General features: G+C 38.1%; 1 protein-coding gene across 6 annotated transcripts in view; it reads right to left on the bottom strand.

The window, feature by feature from the left end:
• Positions 1-474: 474 nt before the first annotated feature.
• Positions 475-20,588, bottom strand: part of gtf2ird1 (GTF2I repeat domain containing 1) — a 30,130-nt gene continuing 10,016 nt past the window's right edge. For 2 of the 6 annotated variants that reach the window (XM_036579852.1, XM_036579851.1), the window contains exons 4-27: positions 20,124-20,303; positions 19,029-19,212; positions 18,090-18,388; positions 16,852-16,947; positions 16,100-16,183; positions 14,440-14,623; positions 13,299-13,324; positions 12,255-12,378; positions 11,912-11,955; positions 11,656-11,736; positions 10,473-10,559; positions 8,336-8,389; positions 8,187-8,252; positions 7,620-7,803; positions 7,413-7,477; positions 7,212-7,280; positions 6,838-7,105; positions 6,348-6,376; positions 6,207-6,254; positions 5,982-6,077; positions 5,239-5,431; positions 4,855-4,892; positions 4,640-4,755; positions 475-3,414 (exon numbers count right to left, since the gene is read on the bottom strand). In XM_036579852.1, the coding sequence (XP_036435745.1) occupies positions 3,346-3,414; positions 4,640-4,755; positions 4,855-4,892; positions 5,239-5,431; positions 5,982-6,077; positions 6,207-6,254; positions 6,348-6,376; positions 6,838-7,105; positions 7,212-7,280; positions 7,413-7,477; positions 7,620-7,803; positions 8,187-8,252; positions 8,336-8,389; positions 10,473-10,559; positions 11,656-11,736; positions 11,912-11,955; positions 12,255-12,378; positions 13,299-13,324; positions 14,440-14,623; positions 16,100-16,183; positions 16,852-16,947; positions 18,090-18,388; positions 19,029-19,212; positions 20,124-20,303 (2,684 nt within the window). In that variant the 3' untranslated portion in view covers positions 475-3,345. The remainder of the gene's footprint in view (positions 3,415-4,639; positions 4,756-4,854; positions 4,893-5,238; positions 5,432-5,981; positions 6,078-6,206; positions 6,255-6,347; positions 6,377-6,837; positions 7,106-7,211; positions 7,281-7,412; positions 7,478-7,619; positions 7,804-8,186; positions 8,253-8,335; positions 8,390-10,472; positions 10,560-11,655; positions 11,737-11,911; positions 11,956-12,254; positions 12,379-13,298; positions 13,325-14,439; positions 14,624-16,099; positions 16,184-16,851; positions 16,948-18,089; positions 18,389-19,028; positions 19,213-20,123; positions 20,304-20,588) is intronic. The other 4 variants (XM_036579854.1, XM_036579856.1, XM_036579853.1 and 1 more) reach the window with 4 other exon arrangements.

The following is a 20,588-nucleotide window of genomic DNA, read 5'->3' as shown; positions in this document are numbered from 1 at the left end:
TACAATCGTTTCACCATTTTTGTGGCTGGCTTCGAAAAATGACAACCCAATAGTGAATGAATGAAACTAGCTAATAAATACATTTTATTCGCAATTTAAAAAGTATTGTAATGTAATTTATAATAAAAAAAATTAAACCTCAATCTTCACAAACCTGTAACAAAAGTACCGAATTAAACCAAAAAACACGGTCAATTCTAGTACAGTGTTAAATGTTGAGTGTTTTTCTGATTAAATGTGTTTGCGTGGAAGGCCTAATTTAAAACATTTTTATCAAATATCTTCTCTAAATGCTTTTACTTTCGCTTCTCCTGTTTGGGCAACTATATGCAGACCGTCCCTTCCGCCCTGAATGTCTACAGTTCGGCCAGCAGGTGGCGCTGTAGACAGAACAGTGATTTTGATGTACCAGATGAAAACATGAAATATTATATATATATGATACCATTAAAGAACCACCATGATATTCAGAAGCAATGAACGCAAGGCAACACATTTTATTTGAAAGGCCTAAATGGCATTAAGGTACAGCATATAAATACTGGTGGTTCCAGAGACAGTCCTTACAGAATAACATACCATTCTTTCTTTTACATACAATACATTCATGATGTTTTCTCCATCAAATATCTTACTTTTCCTCCACGTTCCACGAACGTTAGAGTATCTTACAACGCTACAATAATGATAAAAAAGTCTTTCATTGGAATATAAGTTAGTGCTATTGTGTTAGGATGCTCCACTGTATGAACCCCTGACGCAAAAAAGGAAAAAGAAAAAAAAAAAAGAAAAATAACTCTCCGAATATATCAGTAGCTAACTGTTTTAGTGTTATCAGTCATGGCGTTTCAGCACTCAATGCTCTGTGCCGAATTGTTTACATTCCCTGCATATACATGTTTCTTTACTCATAGTTAAATAAATAAATAAATAATAATACAAACATTTCGCTAGGCGTAAGACCCAGTTACTACAGGAGTAGTACGCAGTACATATGTGTACGTTCTCAGCACCAGTCGAGGTTTTGCATCCTATGGATAATGAATCTTGTCTGGGAATCAAGGCATTCCCATCAAATCCATCTCTGTTGTCCTCTATGAGAGTGTTAGTCGGCTATGATTGTTTGCAAGGCCTTAAAAGAGCGCAATTCTACACTGGCAGTCATAAAGAATTGCTCAGATGTCAACTGTTTTTGAGGTGTTTGAAGAGCTCTATCTCTCCTGTTCACTTAAAGGAGAAAAACCACAAACACTGACTGGACTTTCCAGAAAGACAAAGCAAGAAACCAGACTGCTAGACAAGTGAGGGAGTAATCTGAGGAGGAGGAAATTCAGGCGGTGACAAAACAGCAAACATAAGATTTAAATCCCACAGATAACTTGTGGGACTGCAAACTCTCTGAATATATATATCAACTAAAAATAAAAACAGTCTCAGATGTAACTCACAATAAAAGCTTCTAGTCCTATATTAAATGCCATCTCTATGTGAATCAAATAAAGTAGGTTATCACTTGTTTTTGTATTTTTTTAAATGCAACGCAGTAGAATGATACTGCTTATTGACATTCAGTACCATTTTTACTTGATTTCTTTGCTATTACCATGTATACATTAAAAAAAAAACTCTTAGAAACTTAATGTACCAAAGGGAATTCAAAGGAAATATTTTTAGATTCTCAGTGGAAGCATAATTGGGCCATAATTGCAAGACTTTTATTTTACAAATTATTCCACACGTGTTGTAGCAAGCTTTGAAAAATGTAAACCAATATAAAATGTCTATTATAATTATTTAAATATGTTTAAAAAAAATAAAACATAGAAAAACCTTCACAGACCTGTCACAACACTGAAAAAAGGCAGATTATTTTTATTATTTCTATGCTCAATGAATCTATTGAGTATTAGTCAATTAAATAACTAATGAAACCATTATGCTTTCTGCTGTTTCCTGTCACACTGTCCCATCACAGCACCATTCACTTCTTTAATACTGAAACAGAGCCGGTTTAAGGGAAGCCTGGCCACTTCCTATTTCTCCCATTATATAAAACTTGACCGCAAAACACCAGAGGGCGCCTGCAAGCAAGTTCTAAATGAATGGGGTAAATGGAGCAAAACTGCTAAAAACAAAACGCTAAATAGTTTCTAACCACTTACCCTGGAACTTGCTTAAATTTTAGAACGTAGAAGGATGTGTTTTACTAGAAAAGCAAAGAAAACTAACCTGTATATTTTTCTTTTTTCTACAACAAACAGGCTTTTGGCAGTAGGACACTAGCATTACTGCTACTGAGCGCTGGTTGACTGGCGAGCGGATAAGCTCATTGGCTGATTGAAGCAGTTCACGCTTACTTAAAGTCCTATAACTGGAGTTCAAAAGCCCTTAAAATATAACAGCAGTGTTAAATGTTCAGAAACTGAAAGTAATTTTCTATATAGAAATAGTCTAAGTATTTATAAACTATGATTTTGCTCACATGCTCCATATTAACCCATTCATTATGAACTTGCCCGGGAGCGCCCTCTAGCATTTGACAAACCCAGAAGACATTGCTGAGTGGCAATTCTCCTTTCTACAAATTCTCTGACTGAAACAAAACAACAGAAACCATATCGCCCCCTACACTTCCTGCAGTGTACTGCAATCCGTCGGAATGACCATCTGAACCATATAAGCATTCCTGAGCAGTACAGTGTTTTTGTCTACAAGTAAACAACACGGTTTTAAGTGAACAAGGAGTCAACCTCTTCCCAACAACATAACTGTGATCCAGTGTGCCAGAAAGGTAGTAAAAGCAGGGAGGAAGAATAAAGTAGGGAGAAAAAGTGAAGTTGTGGTAAACGCAGGCCAAAATCTTGTCAAAAACTCCAACAAGAAATCTCAAGCAGTCTCAAGCTTGAGAAATATTTAACTATGATGTCTGAACCTGACGGAAATTTGTTGGTGTTCATCAGTGATAAAATAAAACATCTGAGCAATTGTTTTGACTACCTGTGTATAATGCAAAGTAACACATTACCAGAAATGAGAAAAAAATAAAATACTCCTTTTACAACCTTAAAAATAAAGCACTGACAAACGGGGAAGTAACGGTCTGAGTTAGTGCCGAGCAAATTCACGTTTCGGGACTTGGTGTCCTGAAACTGTGATGAGAACTCCTCGTTCCGTTCAGCATCTCGCTCGAGGAGTTTGTGATTGCCAGCATCTACGCAAGTCTTCCGTTATACCACGAGATCAGCCACAGCACTCCAAAAAAAGCTGATTTTAAAACGGATGTCTGTCTGAACACATCCCCCGACAGGATTCCTCTTCCTTCAGATAGGGGTGTCAGGTGGTCCATTAGTATTTGACCTTCCCTGGAACTTGGACATTCACGCCGCTGTAGTCCACCATGTACATGGGCCATTGCTGCAAGGAGAGAAAAGGCCAAACAGAAGACCTTAAATAAACATCCTTTGTGCATCTCAGACCCTGAATTAGAAACGAATATCGTATATCTTGCAAAATAAGAACAGCCAAAATCTATTTACTATTTGTCATTATGTGACAGTAAAATTATTACATTTGTAGAAGTTTGTTACTTGGTTTGAAACGCTTCATCTAGTCAAACTGACTTATTCTGTTGGCAGATATTTTTGCTTGTTTTAGGATGTAATGCTGATAATTTTATTTTAAGAAATAATGCTTGAAAAAGTATTTATCTGCCAACAGAGTAAGACAATAATTTTACTAGATAAAATGACTCAAAACAAGAAAAAATGTCTAGAATAAGTAAAATTTTCTTACAATACCCTTACAACAATCTCAAAAAAGAGAAATATTAGATATAATGACTGTGTAAGATAATATATTTTGCAGTGTAACCACCAGAAGTCATGTTAGTGCTGCTGTTTTACTACACTGTCTAAATTTAACTTTAATTACCTTTACTTTTAATTTCCATTCTGTATGTGAAGAGTTTAATTCCAAACTTGTGTATGTCCATTTGTTTTGATGTCAAAATCATATCTAGCAAATAATGTTTGCTTAAACGCTATCGACGCTAGCACAGTACCATTAGCTGCACTGTTGCATCTCAAGCTATTAGAAGAAGTAGCTAGCATTATAACAAGCTAGACCAAAAACACTTACATGTCCGGGTTTAGCTGTGAATGTTTACTTCGATGTAGCTTACAACAGCAGCACTGTGGGTGCAGACGTTTGATCCAATCAAGCAGCTGTGCTCCCAGCTAGCATACAGAGTCAATCAGTGTAGGTGCTGCAAGTTTTTTTGATCTGCAATCAGTTGTTGCTTGTGTGGAACAGAATCTTGCATTCACCCCAGCACTTTCCTAGATCATGATGCCCTCCCCTGTTTTAACCTCCTGATACTACATGTTTTTGGAAGGTAGGGCTTTAGAAAGAGGTTTGGATAGAGGGCTAGGGATTGAACGGAGTGGACTGACTCCTTCAGCAGCTGGCAGAAATCAGCGAGAACTACATGTTTTACTCTCTGTAGCTTTAATGCCATTTGCCTTTAGAATAATTTAGCATGTTACCACGGCATGACTCATGGTATGTTTCATGTTTTGACTGCACATTGTGTTACAAGCCTGTGTTCTTTCACCATAGCAGGACTGTTTCATGTCCATACCATTACTGGAATCTGGTTGGCTGAAGCGGCGGGGTCAGCTCCTGAGGGAATGGCCGCTCGACTGCTGTCCAGAACCCGCTTGCGTTTGCGTCGATTAACTGAAACTTCCTTCCCTTCTGCAAGCAAAGAGCAAAACAAAATTGTTTGACATACATAGGAGGGATTTCCCTGTTCATAGTTTCAATATTAATCAAAAGGAAGTTATGAGAACCTACCTGTGTTACAAGTCTGAGGACAAAGCTGTACAAAAGGCCTAAACAGGAACAAGAATACCTATTAAAACACTGTATCAAACATATCATGCATATACTTCCAGAATACATTCCAATTTAGACCTAAAACAAGATTATTGGTCCATTTTCGCCAAGCAATGCGTTGTGTAGAGTCGACAGTAGTTGTCAACAGTAGTTCTCATCTGTTTATCTTAAAATTAAACCAAGGCGAATCTTACACAGTGTTGCTTTTGTTATCTATCAATAACGCTAAAACTAAAAATCAGTATAACTGCACAACACCAATACCAGTATAGAGGATATATTATCCAACACTAGCTGTCCCTCAAAAATGATCAAAATTATCCTTACTGAAGTTTCACTTACTGTAAAGGGGTTTTGATGTTGATGGTGATGTCATCTCGAGCCTGAAGGATCTTCTCTAATCGAACTATATCGTAAGTGTTGGGGTTCCTGAACGGAATATCATCTGGAAGTCCACAAACCTCCAATGAGTCCGGACTGGCCCGGATCAACTTGTACGGAACCACAACGGATCGATCCAGGCCAAGGGCCTCCCCTGAATACAAGATGTTGAAGAATAATCTAAGACTGGGCAATATATGAAAAATATTATGATACTTAAAGGCATTTTCACAACACACAATATGTATCACAAAATTTTTTTTTTTGAGGTTTGCTGACATCAGTCAGCTACTTTTTTCTATGCAGTTCCTACATATTTGTTGTTGTCATTTACAGGTTCTCTATAATTAAACTTGCTAGATCAAATTATGTTTTGTTTTTCGAGGTGAAACTAAGTTTGCATTTTTTCTGTAAATTTTCATGCACCATTTCTGTATATTTGCTGAATTTAACACATTGAGAGAAAAAAAATAAAATGAGCCGTAACTTTTGCACAAGCTACATTTTCTGTTATTTTTTTCCAATATGTTAACTGCAGCACATCAACATATATTGTGCACTAAAATGTGCAGAAGTGTGTTCTCTGTAGAGGATGTGTTAACGTATTTTCTTAGAAAATCAACAAAACATCATTTGACCAAGGGTCAACTTTCACATACGACTGTAAATGCAATTGCAGTGGAAGTACTGGCATGAATACTGACCATATTTCTTGTTGAACAGCTCTTTTACTTGTTCTCGCAAGATAACTTTTTCTCCCATACGACTGACCTCTTCATCATCTGGTGGAACAGAACCATCTGCACAATTTCACCTCTACCTTTCACAAAATACCTTACAAACATCGGTCTTAGTTTTGAAGTTCATAATGTAGATACTCTGTCCACAAGATGAGTATAGAACTAACTAGAAAGGTAAAAAATTCTCACCACTTATTGAGGCATATGCCTTTTTTAGTAAGGTGATTCTTCGTGGTGCTAGAAAAGAGAAGACATTTAGGTAGTATTATTCAATGTATTCTAAAGTGAGCCGTTTCAGTACAAGCTGAATAGAGATCACAGGGTAAGTACCTGGTTTGGGTATAAGTCCTTGGAAAGGCCTGTAAAGACAAAAAAAAAGACATTATTTGTCTAGGTTTAGACTCATGTGATATTCAGTAGAGTAGTTTGAGGTAATTATCACACTTCTCATAAACAGTTGTGCCACAACAGTCCTGAAAGTGACATTTTCCAACAATTTAACTTTTTTTTTAACAAGTTTAACAATTTAGAACACCTCTTTTTGATAATGTATCATGAAGATAGGAGGAACGTTTGAAAAACTAAAATTGCTTTGGTGCAGATACTTGATGATGGGCTATTGGAATTTTTTGTTTGAAAGCAGAAGGAAGCCAGACAGCTAACATTACTGCTAGACAGCAAGTCACCACATGTGTATTTATTAGCATTTACGTCAGTGTTTTTTGCTTTATTGCTGTGTGGGGATTCCCAATAGCTGTATCAGGTATTTGTGAAAAGATGCTTTGCATCATTTAGTGAAAAGGTGCACCCAGTGCTTTACCTCGTAATGGTGAAGGAGATTTTATCAGCCACTGCCAGTATCCTCTCTAGGTTCTGCGAGCCAAAGGTACAGGGCTTCCGGAAGGGGATGCCAGGGGGTAAGCCCTCGATTATCACCGAGCCAGGGTTGCTCTTGATCCTCTTGTAAGGCACTTGCACTGGATACTTAATGCCAAGTGCCTCACCATACTTTCTGTTAAACAGATCCTGGACCTGCTCCCTCAGGGTGTTCGCCAAATCGATACGGGAAAGCTTAGCTTCTAAGCTATCTGTGAACAGGACAACATAATATAATGTCAATATCAGTATTCTGTCCATATCACACAGTCCTACTTCTTTACTATAAAACATTTAGTGACACGATCCATTTACTACCTGAGAATGCAGGCCTTTTGGAAGCAGGCCCAGGGTCTTCAGCCAGGTTGTCTTTGGGGTCAGACTCTACTGAAATTTGGAGAAAAAATGATCAATGCTCAGCCACCTGTCTTGGTGACAGCAAAACAGAAAGAGCTAAGACTGCTTTGAGCATAATCTGTGTCCAGATAGGCAGCAAGTATGATTCTGTACTATGTTTACCTGGGTCACAAGCTGGTTGAGGGGGAAGCTCATGCTTAAGTTGAGTTTCTGTTAACAACTCTGGCCTGGAATACACAACAAAAACACAAACAAATCAGAATTTTCTCTCTTCGATTAAAGCTGTAGTATATCACTACAGTTGATTACTGTAAATAAATGTGAATAAATGCAGCAAGTCGATTCATCTTTAGCAGCTTTTTGACCTACCTTTTAATGACAAACTGGATCTGGCTACTGGCACTAAGTATCTTCCTAAGTTTGGCAGCTCCAAAGCAGTTTGGTCTCCGAAATGTAATCCCTTCCGGTAGTCCTGTAATGTACAGATCCTCTGGATACATCTGGAACTTGGAGTACGGCACCTTAACTGGCTCAGGCAGCCCAAGAGCCTCAGCTAGGGAGGAGGATAATAGGGATATTGGGAATAATTACAAAATATAATAGTGTAATCTGATTTCTCAATAGTATATTATATATGTTACATTAATAATCGTTCTAATTGATTGGTACTATCATATACATTTGCTGTTTTCTGTTAGCATGTGATGCTGGTTTAGTTCCAACACTAACCAAATTCCAGATTTTTTTTCTCAAACAGTACATAAAAATTTCTATCGTCAAATCAATGTGCAGTTCACCATGGTTCAGCCAGGGGGCAGTCACACCTCTCGTGCTCCAAATGCACCTTACATTAGGCCACATCTTCCTATTTCTTGGGAGAAATACAACAAATCATTAACCCTTGGCGTTAAGCTCCATGGTTCATGGTTTTCTTACCATATTTCGTGCTGAAAAGACTCTCTACTTGCTTTCGCAGCTGAAGAATCATCTCTCCGATGTCTTCTAGAAGAAAGGACATACAATCACACAGACTGACAGCAATATTTGAAAAGGGGTCTAAATGGACTTTACAAAATGTGGCTTACCTTCAACAACTCTCTTGAGCCCCTGGGGTGTAGACTTCTGTGCCAGTGCTTCAGCTAAAAGACAAAAAATACACTAGTTAGGCAAAATGGAAAGTACAAGCATTCGGTATGTGGATGACTAAAACTAATACAGTGCTATTCTCAACACTCTAACAGACTTTAGCTTTTGATTTGATCCACTCACCTGTTGTTTACTCCAATGACCATGTGTGTAAAGCAGACTTCAAAATAACATATTGAATCAAATTAATCAATTGAATTTCATTAATATGCGAGTTAATATGAACACTTTAACTACAAGTGTATTCAGAATACGTTAGATTATAATCATGTATTTTGCTATAAGGCAATCAAAAAGTCTTTTTGGATGCACAATATGAGTTAAGTAGTCTTATTAACTCGCACTGCAGTTCTGTGTATTGGGACTAGGAGTGGGCAGCTAAGGTAGGAAAGTTCTACTGTTGGGTTTGGGTTGTTGGATTGGGAATCTACATTTCAGAACAAAAGAGCACACAAGGAGAGACAGTTGACTAGAGTACCTGGACCATGGTTGGGACTGATATTTGTTCGGCAGTTGGGTTTGATACTGGGATTCTCATTTTGCTCAAGCTGCTTTTGTAATTATGGTAGACATCCAACAAACATTCTACACAGTCTAATATCCGAGCATGACAGTTTTGAAAAGGCAAGTCATTCAGCAGATTTATTCTTTTGAGACATGCTGTTATTGTTTTAAGATACTGATACTGGCCAGTGTTTTCAAGAAACATTAAGTGTTTATCTTAGACTAAAACATTTTTTAAAAGGTTAGTCCAAGTCTAAACATTTTCTGTTTCTAGAAAACAGGACCACGAATAAATATATAAATTTTTATTACCAATTTTCCTCTCGCTAGGTTTCTGGATGTTGCCTTTTCAGAATGGGCAGGTTATGGCTTTTACCAGGCCTTCCCCTCTGTATATCCACTGCAGTACTTAATTTTAGGAGTGTAAGAATGAGGGTATTGATCCAAGTGCATCGATTTTAAAATGTTAAAATAATTTGTAACAGCTAGCAAGCATGCACAACAAGTGATGGGAAGAACTAGCTAGCGAGTGAACAACGAAAATTAGCTTGGTGTATTGTTTTTTAACTGCCTGTATTACACTGCTGTGTAAATAGTGTCTCTAGTAACATATAGTATAATGTAAAAAAATATTTTTAACCATACCAGAATAACTGAATCAAACTGAATAACTGGATTGAGGTAAAATTTGAGTTTTCATGATGCACTGAATCCTTTCTTTGCAATCAAGACCAGAGATTTACACCCCAACTAAATATCCACCATATAATATCCACCATATAACTAGACATCAAGTATAAACATACATGCAATTCCACTGATGTTTCCAGCATAATCAAATCAGATTTGAAGCACTGTCATTCAGAGTGGTTTGATGTTGATGGTGCATTGTAACTTATCTGGATTTCTTTACAGTAGTGGTGATATCAGGGGTTGTGATCCATTTTTATAACAGCAAAAATGACCAGTAAACCAACACAAGTCCTCTAAATTCTTATATATAATGTTGATGGTAAAATGGTCGCAAATCTAAAAATGAGTTTTCTTTAAGTACTATTTTGCCTTACAGTGTCAAGCAACATATTTATAATCATTCTGATAATAACATTCTGTGATTTCGCTTTTAGAGGCGTTACACTGTTCAGACGTCTGGTTGCCATCACCACCGCTATGAACAATTCTGACTCTTGAATGTAGCATTTCATATCAAACCACTCCGAATGACTTTGTGTACATCTTAATGATGTAATTATGCAGAAATCTGGAAAAATCAGCAGAATTTTCCTGTAAGAAATAACTACCTCATGAGTTCTTTGTTGGATTGTCAAGTACCGAGGTCATGAATCAGGGAGTGAAAAACCTGGTCAAGGGCTGACATGGGCTAGACAGGATAGAAAGGAACGTGGTACTAGTAACTGGATAGAAAGTTAGGAGGTGATCATCTAGGAAAGGTTTCACACGTTTTCTGATTCATTTAGGGTTTTCTACTTCCCTAACTGACGGCAGAAGAGTTCCAAAGCCAGAGGGTGCTGTGTCCAAGCTCCTGCTGGGAGAAGGCAAGACTGCAGTTACCTGCTAGTGGCTCCAGGGGGCGGCGGAGGTCAGGGGTCACTAGGTCAGCCTGAGGCTCACTCGGCTCCTCCGAAGATGCAGTGGACTCTTTACGAGAGAGAGAGAGAGAGACTGATTTACCACTTAGAATTTGCAGTTATAGGCAAAAAAAACAAGTTTAATAATTCTGTAATGTTTCATATTTACATTGCCGTAAATTCTGTAGAAAGTGCAGATTCTAAACTTCCAGACCACATCACATTTGTGTTCATATGTAGAAGATGATTTGGATTTGATGCAAAGTTACTGTTGTGCATTCACTTTTGTTTTGCAGAAGGTAAAATCAGTTACATTTTTTGCCATTTTTCTGTTACGTTTGACATTGAAACAAATGGGAAAAGTCTGAGGTGCATATCGTTGCTGCCGGGACAAAAACTTGTATCTCCATTTTTGTCATTTTTGATTTTTCAACGTAATTTGAAAAAGTCAGTTGCTCTTTATGTTGTATCCAAATTTGTGATGATTAGACCAACAGAAATGGTTCAAAATTACTCCATTAACATCAAGAAGTCAAGAAGGTTTTTCTTTATCCTGTTACCTTTTTGAAGATACAAGGTTTAACTCTGACAGTAGCGAAATACAGACTGGGAAATGAATTGTATCACTACAGTACTGTGATACTGTGATAGTTCACCCTTCATTTATTTCATTTCCATTTAAAACAATTTTAAGAAAATCACAGAAGCCTCAACAAATAAATACAATTCTTTCAGTGATGTTGAGGTCTGGACTCTGGGGTGGTCAGTCCATTGTTTTGAGGACACCAGCAGCTTCTCTGTTTGATTTGCAAATTGTACTTCCATTTAAATAGTACAGAAATAGTTGTAAGGCTAAACGCTAATCACTACATTTGACTATGGGATCTGTTTGAACCATCACTGACACTTTATCAACATCTACAGTTTCAGTTCACTAATCTTCTGAATGCCTGTTTCTGCATCAGTTCAGACAATAATGTTTGATATAGAAAAATCCAAACAAAACCAGAGAGGGGCAAAGTTCACTGAAACACCACTCGCCCACGCTATGCATAGCAGAAAAACAAGATGGACCTACCATGATCTTGCTCACTGACTTATTTAACCAGGATGTCACATCTGCTACTACTGGTATTACACAGCATGGGAGAAGAAGAAGCACATACCTGGCACGGTCACCTGAATAATTTCACCGTCTGGTGGTTCTGTTTTGATCTTTTTCAAAGGTACGCAGTCTCCCGAAGGCCCTGAAAAAAAAATAAAAATACTGCATATTTTCTTTTTTCGCAAAGCAAGAAGTTCCATTACTCAAAGTGGAAAGAGACAAGGTATAAAATACTGTGAGCCATTACTTACAGCGGATATTATTAAATTATTAAACCATTCTGAAGATTACCAGAGCGCACAATAATAGAGCCTCACCTGCTTCACACTCTGCCAAGGGACTAACACAGGAGCTGGTGGATCTTAGAGACAGAGAGACATCCAAACAAAACAAAGAAGATGAGCATGAGCAATTTGGGCTAAGGGCTGAGTAAATACTGCTAACCCTGACTGACAGGAAAATATTTCTAAAGCGGTTAGCACTAGTGAAAGGTTTCAGCCTCTGTAAATCCAATTAGACTACATAGTACCACCGGACTGGAGTTTCTCATACATGCATCCACAATCGGCTGTTTACTTTGGCTGAGCACACAAACTGGGGCATGTTTAAAACCAATTAGCCTGGCTGCCACTCTCGATGCCGGCAGGGACGGATGCGTACCTGCTGCTGTGGGTGTTGCTGACTAGTTCCAGTGCTGAGCTCGGCACCCTGAGGCCTTCTGGGAAGCCTTCTTCGAGGGCCGAACCATCTTGCTTGCCCTCCTCTTTAGCAACCTTTCCTGCAGCTGAAAAAGGATGAGAGAAATGAAAACCAGAATTTAGCCATTTGTGATAGTTCAACTTCCTTAATTTTAGAGAAAGAGTGCTCACATGCAGTTTAAGCTCTGATACTCATTATTAGCTAGTTACAATAGTGTCTCCAAACTCCAATCCTGGAGAACCCTGCAGTGTGTAGTTTTGCGTTGGTGTTCTGTTGATAGACTGCAAATTCAGCTGATTAGGACAAGCTGTATATGGATCATTCTACTAAACAGGTTCTAAATCAGAGGTCAAAACCCATTATGGACTTTTAAATAACTTTAAACCAAACATTTCCGTAGTGACTATTTCTGTAATGACAATTTTAGCTTATTTTGAGCAGAACTCAAAAACACTAGCCAGTACATGACTAGCAAACACAGCTTTTAACAGCTGTACACACATAAAATCATAATATTTTTCATTAAAACACCAAAAAGTTCACTCAATTGCAGAAAATATTAGTTTTGTTAGTGAAAATTCTTAAAGTTACGCACTGCTTTTCAGACTTTGGGACACATTTACTTTTACTTTAGTGTTAATTAATATTATTTTATTACCTGTAAAGATATCATGGGTAAATCTTGGGCTTGGTGTATATAGTTCTTTGGATTTACATGCCTATTTCTTAATAAAAAATAAAGGTCACATCTTTCTTTCACACAGCTTTAAAAAAATAAATTGGGTCACATTTAGGCCAAAGTAACAGATTTTGCCACTTTAATCTGAAATATGAACACAGAATAATTATCAATTCTTTCTAGTTCTGAATCAAATCAAGCTATGCAGTGCATGAGGGACACTTCAGGACTGGAGCTGGAAAACACTGAGCTACAAGACAGACAAAATCTTATCATAACAAACAAGATTCCCAGTGTGAGAAGAGATTGAGTAAAGTCCCACTCACCTGTGAAGATCCGCTCATCAAACATTCTGAAAAAAGAACGGAAAAGTCTGTAAATAAGCAGCCTAGAAGCGGACTTGCGCCTAAACATATTGAACTGCTTAATCTGCATGCATAAGGCTGGTGACTAGCAGCGGGAGATTTCCTCATTAAGCCAAATCGTCGGGCGCACGCTGGCTCGTGGATGGCAGCGGTTACCACACCCAGCGGGGCGCAGCGCCTTGGACGGCCAACAGTGGTCTGCCAGATGGCACAAAGAGTCTCAGTGCTTTCTTCATGGGACGAATTTGAAAATTCAGTGTGGTCACTACAAATGGCCGAATGTTCATGTTCAGTCACTGACTGCTAAATGAAATGACAGCAAACATCAACTGGAAAGTGATCGCTAGAGGTGGCGCTGATCCAACACTAAATATCGGTATTGGCCCGGCATCAGCAGAAATGATCCAAAACAAATTTATCCTGAAACAGCACACATTCACACTGTGTGATGTCATGTTGTTTAGGTATGCACCAATATGGGATCGTGGGCCGATGCAGATATCCGATGTGTTTCATGTACATATCTGCTGCTGATGCCGATACATAATACTTAAGTGCTCAGTTGCAGTTAAAAAGTTTTTTTCCATATTTTTATTTTAACTACACATATTTACACTGATTTAAGCACATCTTAGTCATCGGTCATTAGTGATTTGTCTGTCACCACAAAAAATAATATTAGTTACAATTATTATTATTATTATTGTTGTTGCTGTTGTTTTTGTAGCAATAATAGTATAAATGACAGTGTTTAAAAACATTTTAGTGTTCAACTAAATCAAGTACACTTACATTTAAGATTAGATTTATATGGGACTCTTATTGTGAAACAGTAGATTTAACTATCAGTCTAGTCTATTAGGATAAGAGTTCCGTTAGAGCTAAATTACAGCTATATCTGCTCAGTGTGGTGTTTATGTTGAATCAGGTTTTCATTTGATTCATCTTGCATGCAGCACTCAACAATATAATAATTTCAACATTGGCAGATTTTAACAAAATGTGGAGGCTTCAAGACTTGAAGTCCTCCAGATGTGCTCTTTTACATGTGGCCACTTAAAAAGATTTGTTTTTCAGGGGAAACCTAGATGGAGTCCCTTACCTTTTGACTACGAAGCGGACACTGTGCCTCTCCTCCAAGATCCTTTTAAGTTTAGGCACTCCATAGGTGCACGGCCTCTTGAAGGGAATCTTGTCCGGAATTCCAATGATCTCCACCGCTTCGGGATCACAGGCAATCTTACGGTATGGCACAGGAACCATATGATCCAAGCCCAGAGCTTCAGCTGATGAGAATAAAATATAGTTATTACATTTAGTTACTTTACTGTTACAAATTAAAGTAAAGTGAAAGTAAAGTGAAAGTAAACATTTCATTACGTAACTAACTATATAATTAATTAGTAATTACATGATTAAGCTCAAATAAAAATGAAATAAAAAAACTTTAAGGCAAAATAGCATCAGAAGGATGACCAAATTGGTCAGACTTTTAACTGACTTGGACTTTAGACTAAATCTCATTTTGTTTTGAGTGACCCTACACCTTAACCGATTAAAATCCTAGGCTTACTACATAATAAGGCTTATTATTCAGTAACTGCAGGGACTTCAATGCGAACTGGCTAAGCTATTCTTAGATTATGACGGGCCCTGGCCTTTTAAGGGGAAATTATGTTTATTTAATTAAATGACTGAACATTCCGTTTTGCCACTAACAAGCATAGCACTACCAAAACTTTACCAAATGTTAGTGACTGCGTCAGCAGTGACGATTTTAGCTCATTTTGAGCATGACTAAAAACACTAACCAGTACATGACAAGCATACACAGCCAGCTGTACACAACTAAACCATAATATTTTCAGACTTTGGGACACATTTGCTTCAAAACAATGGGATCTAACTCTTCACCATGTGGGACAAGGATGCAGTCTCACTTCCTGCTCTAAAATACAAGGGTGTGGCCAACATGAGGCTCGGCCATTGCTAGTGATACGCAACATGCCAACATGGGGCAGCATTTCTTGGTTTAAAAAAATAAATAAATAAATAAATAAACCTAAACATTTCAGCTTCACTTTAAAGGAAATAACAACACTGAAACTTGGGGGTCTGTGTTTGGCACAGCCACCTCCTAACAGAAAGTACCCTATAAATGATGATTTTGTATATATTTAGCTTACTACCATCACTATTAATGCCTTGGTTTTAAATATATCATAATTTTGTCCTTACAGATATCTAAGGTCTGAACAAGGTTTGTTTTTTGTTTGTTTGTTTTTTTTTACCGTGGGTCTGCAGTTTGAACTAATTCGGTAGAATATACAACTACATTACTATTAATATTGCATTTCATTTGAACACTCAGAAGACAGGCGCTGGTTAATTGTTAGTTTTGGATTGTAAATAAACTGTCTGCACGTGCTGAAGACATTGTGATCCCTGGTTCCTATCACTACGACTGTAAAGAAATCTGAGCTGCTAAGTTTCTCAATGAACCGTTTTCGCGTTAAACCACTCTGAATTACACTGTTTTTATCTCAGTAACTGAATCTGTAGAAATAAAAACAATTCAGAGAAATTTCCCTATTTAATAAGCGTACCTAAACGACAGTAATGTCCAAGACTAAAATAGCTGTTTTAAAGTGAAAAAACACAAAGAGCCATGGATACAAACAGACACAGAGACAGTGGTTGTGGTTTGCGTTTGTGTGAATATAGTGGTTTGTACAGTGGTTAGCTCTCTGAAACTGGCTCACCATAGCGGCTGTTAAAGAGGATCTGTACGCATTCTCGAAGTGTGTTGATGTCCTCTGTTTCCCTGATGAATGCATCCCATTTTTCTGCACAGGAAAAGGAGCAGAAGAATTTCAGAAAGGTACAGTTTTCAACAGCGTAACACAGCACAGAAACATGCAAGTACATAAGCAGTACTTGCAGTACAGCACTATAGTGAGCAATTGTGGTTTGTTTTGTCTTCTGGGTTTGTTTGTGTTAGTCAGAGAAGACAATTAACGCAGGTCCTGACTCCCGGCAGTGTCTGAAGGGCTCCTGTCGCTCTTTTGAGGGGAACAGAAGTCGAAGGCCCGGGTGTCCTGGCTGAACTCCCAGCTTTAGTCTGCCTCCACCCACCCACTCAGCGTCTTTGGCACAATGACCCTTTTTTTTCCTCATCGTTCTCCACCAGTCACGGCTACAACGGCTGAGCTACATTTCCTAAACTGATAGCTATGGTAACCAACATAACCCAGATGGTCATTTCTCTGTAGGTGTGTCATTTTTTTAGCAAGTGATTCATAACTGATAAATTTCATTGTTACTGTGAGGCAGATGATAGCAGCTTTACATTTAAAGCAAGCTATCACCACAACTGCTCCAACGAACAACACATTAGGAATGCAAAAACTATGCAAATACTTTGAGACGTTTTTATCTAGGCCTGACACAAACATCATGTTGTATTCTGTTCTGATTTTAGTGCACGTGTACGTGTTTGCAGTCTGCCGCGTACCTGATTTTTCATGGACTATGGAAAACAGAAGGCGCTTAGAGACGTGGATGCTGGGAGGGCTCTGGCCGAGGTCTCCTGCCAGTGCTATCCGCTCACCTACGACAGAACACGATGATAAACTCAGATGTGATAAATTACAAAACCTAAAAGGCCTACTGCTAAGGTACACAAATGCATGTTCTTCATTTGTTAACAGAATAATGAAAATCCTGAAAAATCATTTTTGGCAGAAAAAAAAAAAACATAAAATTTCCCCTCATCCTAAATGTAGTTGATCAGCTATGACATGTTTTGACACTGTATGGCATACAGTATCTATACATCTATAAAAATGATAGAAATCAAAAATGAACAAAAATTACATCACATAGCTAAAACTTGTAGCAGCACACTGAACGTTGAAGCCTGAATGTCCATTTTTATACATAACTGTATGCCATAGATGGCCAGAAACCACATAAGCAAGTCTACTTGAGACCCCTTAACTTCATTTCCTTTTGAGGCATGTGTGAGATGACTTTTCACAGGAAAGTAAGCAAAAAAAACAGGTTTTTCTAAAACTAGAATTAAAATATATACAGAAAATGGGACTCCTAACAACCATACAAGACCTGGTAGACCACCAAAACTGTCCCCATCAGACAAACAGAAATGTTGCAAATCAGACAAAGAAGGTGCTACTGTTCTCAGAACAATAGACTGACCACTCCAGACCTCAACATCATTAAATAGGGTTATTCAGATCATGAGAGGCAGAAAATGTAATCAACTTCTGTGACTGAACTTTGGAGGTGTGAAAAAATATCCCTGCAGATTTCTTTAAAAATCTCAAAGCTAGTCTCCTAAAAAATGGAAGCTGTAATAAAGGAAAAAGATGGTCACATATATTTTTTTTCTGAAAATTTTGTGTTCAACGCATTTTCTGCTTTTTCCTGACACCGAAAAATACATAACTTTTAGTTCATGGCAGTTTTGACTGGAAATGTAATAACAGGCAGTCTTTGACTTTTGCACAGTTATTGTACATAAGATTACTTGATGCAGTTTCAGATAAATGTGTGATGATTTAAGCATTATGATAATACAAGTGTGCATAATGATCACTTATGATAAGCTTCTATTGCTTTTAGCTACATTAAACCTTTAACTCCACTAAAAAACAAGGAAGTAAACCTTGGACACTCGTTTTGACTGATTGACTACACTTTCCTGCCGTTGAAAAAGGGGAAACCTCTCACCACTGTCAGAGCCATCTTTGGCGGCAGCCCCCTTTTCATCACCCGGCGCCCACATGGCCTGTCGCTCCTTGCCCAGGCCGTGCAGGGCCGAGGACTTCAGCTCCAGCTTGCCGTCCGGGTGGGGCTGGGAGGACATGGGCATGCCATACAGGAAGCTGGACAGCATGGAGCTGCTGGCAGGCACTTCCTGTGCGGGGGGTTTGACGGGGGCGTGGTTGCTGGCGCCCTTGGCGGCCGAGGAGGAGTGGTGATTAGCTTCCGGACAGGATTTGCCATCACGCAAGGGCTCGTCTGGTGGTCTGGATTTGAGAGCACAGCTATATGAGTTCTAACTATATATCCTTAACATTTGGGTTAAGGGTAAAATTATGTCACTGTGTCACAAAAAAGTTACAAAAGCTAGCTTTCTTATATAGATACAGTCATCCGATAAAGCTTTTAAATACACATTTTAATATAGAGTTATTGTTTATTTGCCCAATTTAACATATTAAATGTGACCAGGGCAAAAGTTATGGCACATTTCATATTTTATGTTTAATATTTTTCTAACACAAAATAAAAAATGTGCTCTAAAATTTACAGAAAAATACCAAATTTAAGTTTGTTCCCAAAAAAACACGTACTTTCACTAAAGGTGTTCAAGATTTTGCACACAACGGCAAAAGTTTAGGCACCCCTGTTCAAATGACATGTTTTGTTGATTTCCTAGGTCAAACTTAAGCCCTATTCAGGCTGGATTAGTTTTACCAGAGGAGGTCCGGTAATGTAATTTGTGCATGATTTGACTGGCCGATTTGTGCAGGATAAAGGATCTGTGTAATTTCCTCAAATTACCCCAAACAGTCCGGATTGAAATATCGTCACACAGACTCTGCGGAGGATGTATTACTTATTTTTACTTTGAAAATAAAAACAAAGCACCTGTCCTTTACTCACCGTTTGACAATGAAGCGGATGCGGTTGCTCTGCTCCAGGATCTTCATTAAGGTCTTGGTATCATACTCTGCTGGCTTTCTCAGGGTCACACCATCAGGCAGGCCTTGGACGACCACAGCGCTAGGCTCCTTCTGAATCCAGTCATAAGGCACAGGGACTAGGCTGCTCTTCCCTACAGCCTCACCTAAAAAACAAAAAACAAATTACACTTCATTCAAAAATGTTAAGGTTCAATATCATTAGCAAATTAGAATGTTAATATAATTAGCAAAGACCAGTTTGCATAAACTATTCTGTGGCCTAACTGTTAATGCCACATTATGTCACTGAAAACAGAGCTTTTTTAAAACACTCTTCAGAGTGGAGATTTTTGAAAAATAATTTTTCTGTATTTTTTTGAGGATAAGCAACACACAGCTTTTGAAAACGCTGACTTTGCACCATTAATTTAGTTTATGTTGCTGTTGTCATTTATTGAGTTCAGTTTGTTTCTGCATGCTCTGCAAATTTGGGGGTTGATAATGTTCATAACTGAATTCAGCAAAATAAAATATACTCAGTTCTTTTAAACGGGGTGGCTGTTAGATTGCAAATATCTCAGAGATTCTACAAATATGTGACCTGACAATCATTAACCAAAGTCTAGGGCTGGACGTGATCAGGACTGCGTGATCACAGACAGACATGGCAACGTAAACAACCTTATAGCTGTAAGCCCTGGATTTTTTTTTGCTTTTTAAGCTTTTATTTTCTGGCAGCAATCATATTTCAAGTCTGTGTGAGATATCAGATAACAAACGCCTGCCGGCCTGCGTTAAATCAAACACGCCTATTGTGTTTGTATTGAAAGTCTCTGTTCTAGCTTTGTGCTGCAGATTTTGTGCCACAGGCAGGCTCACAGTGTTCTTCTTGAGACATGACATCAGCTTTTATGAGGTACTATCACATCTCTCTAGAGTGATATGCTCATGTGTAAATTTTTCAAGTGTTTGCATTCTCATCTGAATGGACAGATTTTTTTTGAAAATGGAGACAAAAGTATGTTTTCAAAAATATCCGTTTAAGCATTTAGTACTGCAGGACTGATGTCCTTACTATAAAGCACACTGAAGACTTCCTCTACCATCTTCCTCAGAACAAAGATATTGGAGTGAGAGTCCGTTAAGGCTCGCTGCTTCCCAGGCTGTCCAGTGTCTTTGCCAGTCCGGCTGCATTCTGCATCAGGAACTTTGGCGTGGGAGTTGACTGAATTTAATGCTTGCAGACAGGACACCCCTGTGGAACATCAATCAGAAACATACACAGAAAAACAGTTTAACACCAGTTCCAAACACTACTTTTCATATCATAAGCTCAATGCTAAAGGAATGAGCTCTCACTCAGTATCAAAATCCTAATGTGGCTAATAATGAATGACAACTTGAGGTCTAGCTGATCTCATTAGCGTAAAGTTAATTAGTAGCAACTGGCTTTCATTCGTTATCAACAATGTTAGTATTTTTGTTTTAATTTTCCCTTTAATGGTAATGAGATAATGAATTCCACTGAACAAAAGCCGAC

Source organism: Colossoma macropomum, unplaced genomic scaffold (genome assembly GCF_904425465.1).
Source record: "Colossoma macropomum unplaced genomic scaffold, Colossoma_macropomum, whole genome shotgun sequence".
Taxonomy (NCBI): domain Eukaryota; kingdom Metazoa; phylum Chordata; class Actinopteri; order Characiformes; family Serrasalmidae; genus Colossoma; species Colossoma macropomum.
Note: the sequence above shows the minus strand (reverse complement) of the source record. Positions and strands in the feature narration are given on the sequence as shown.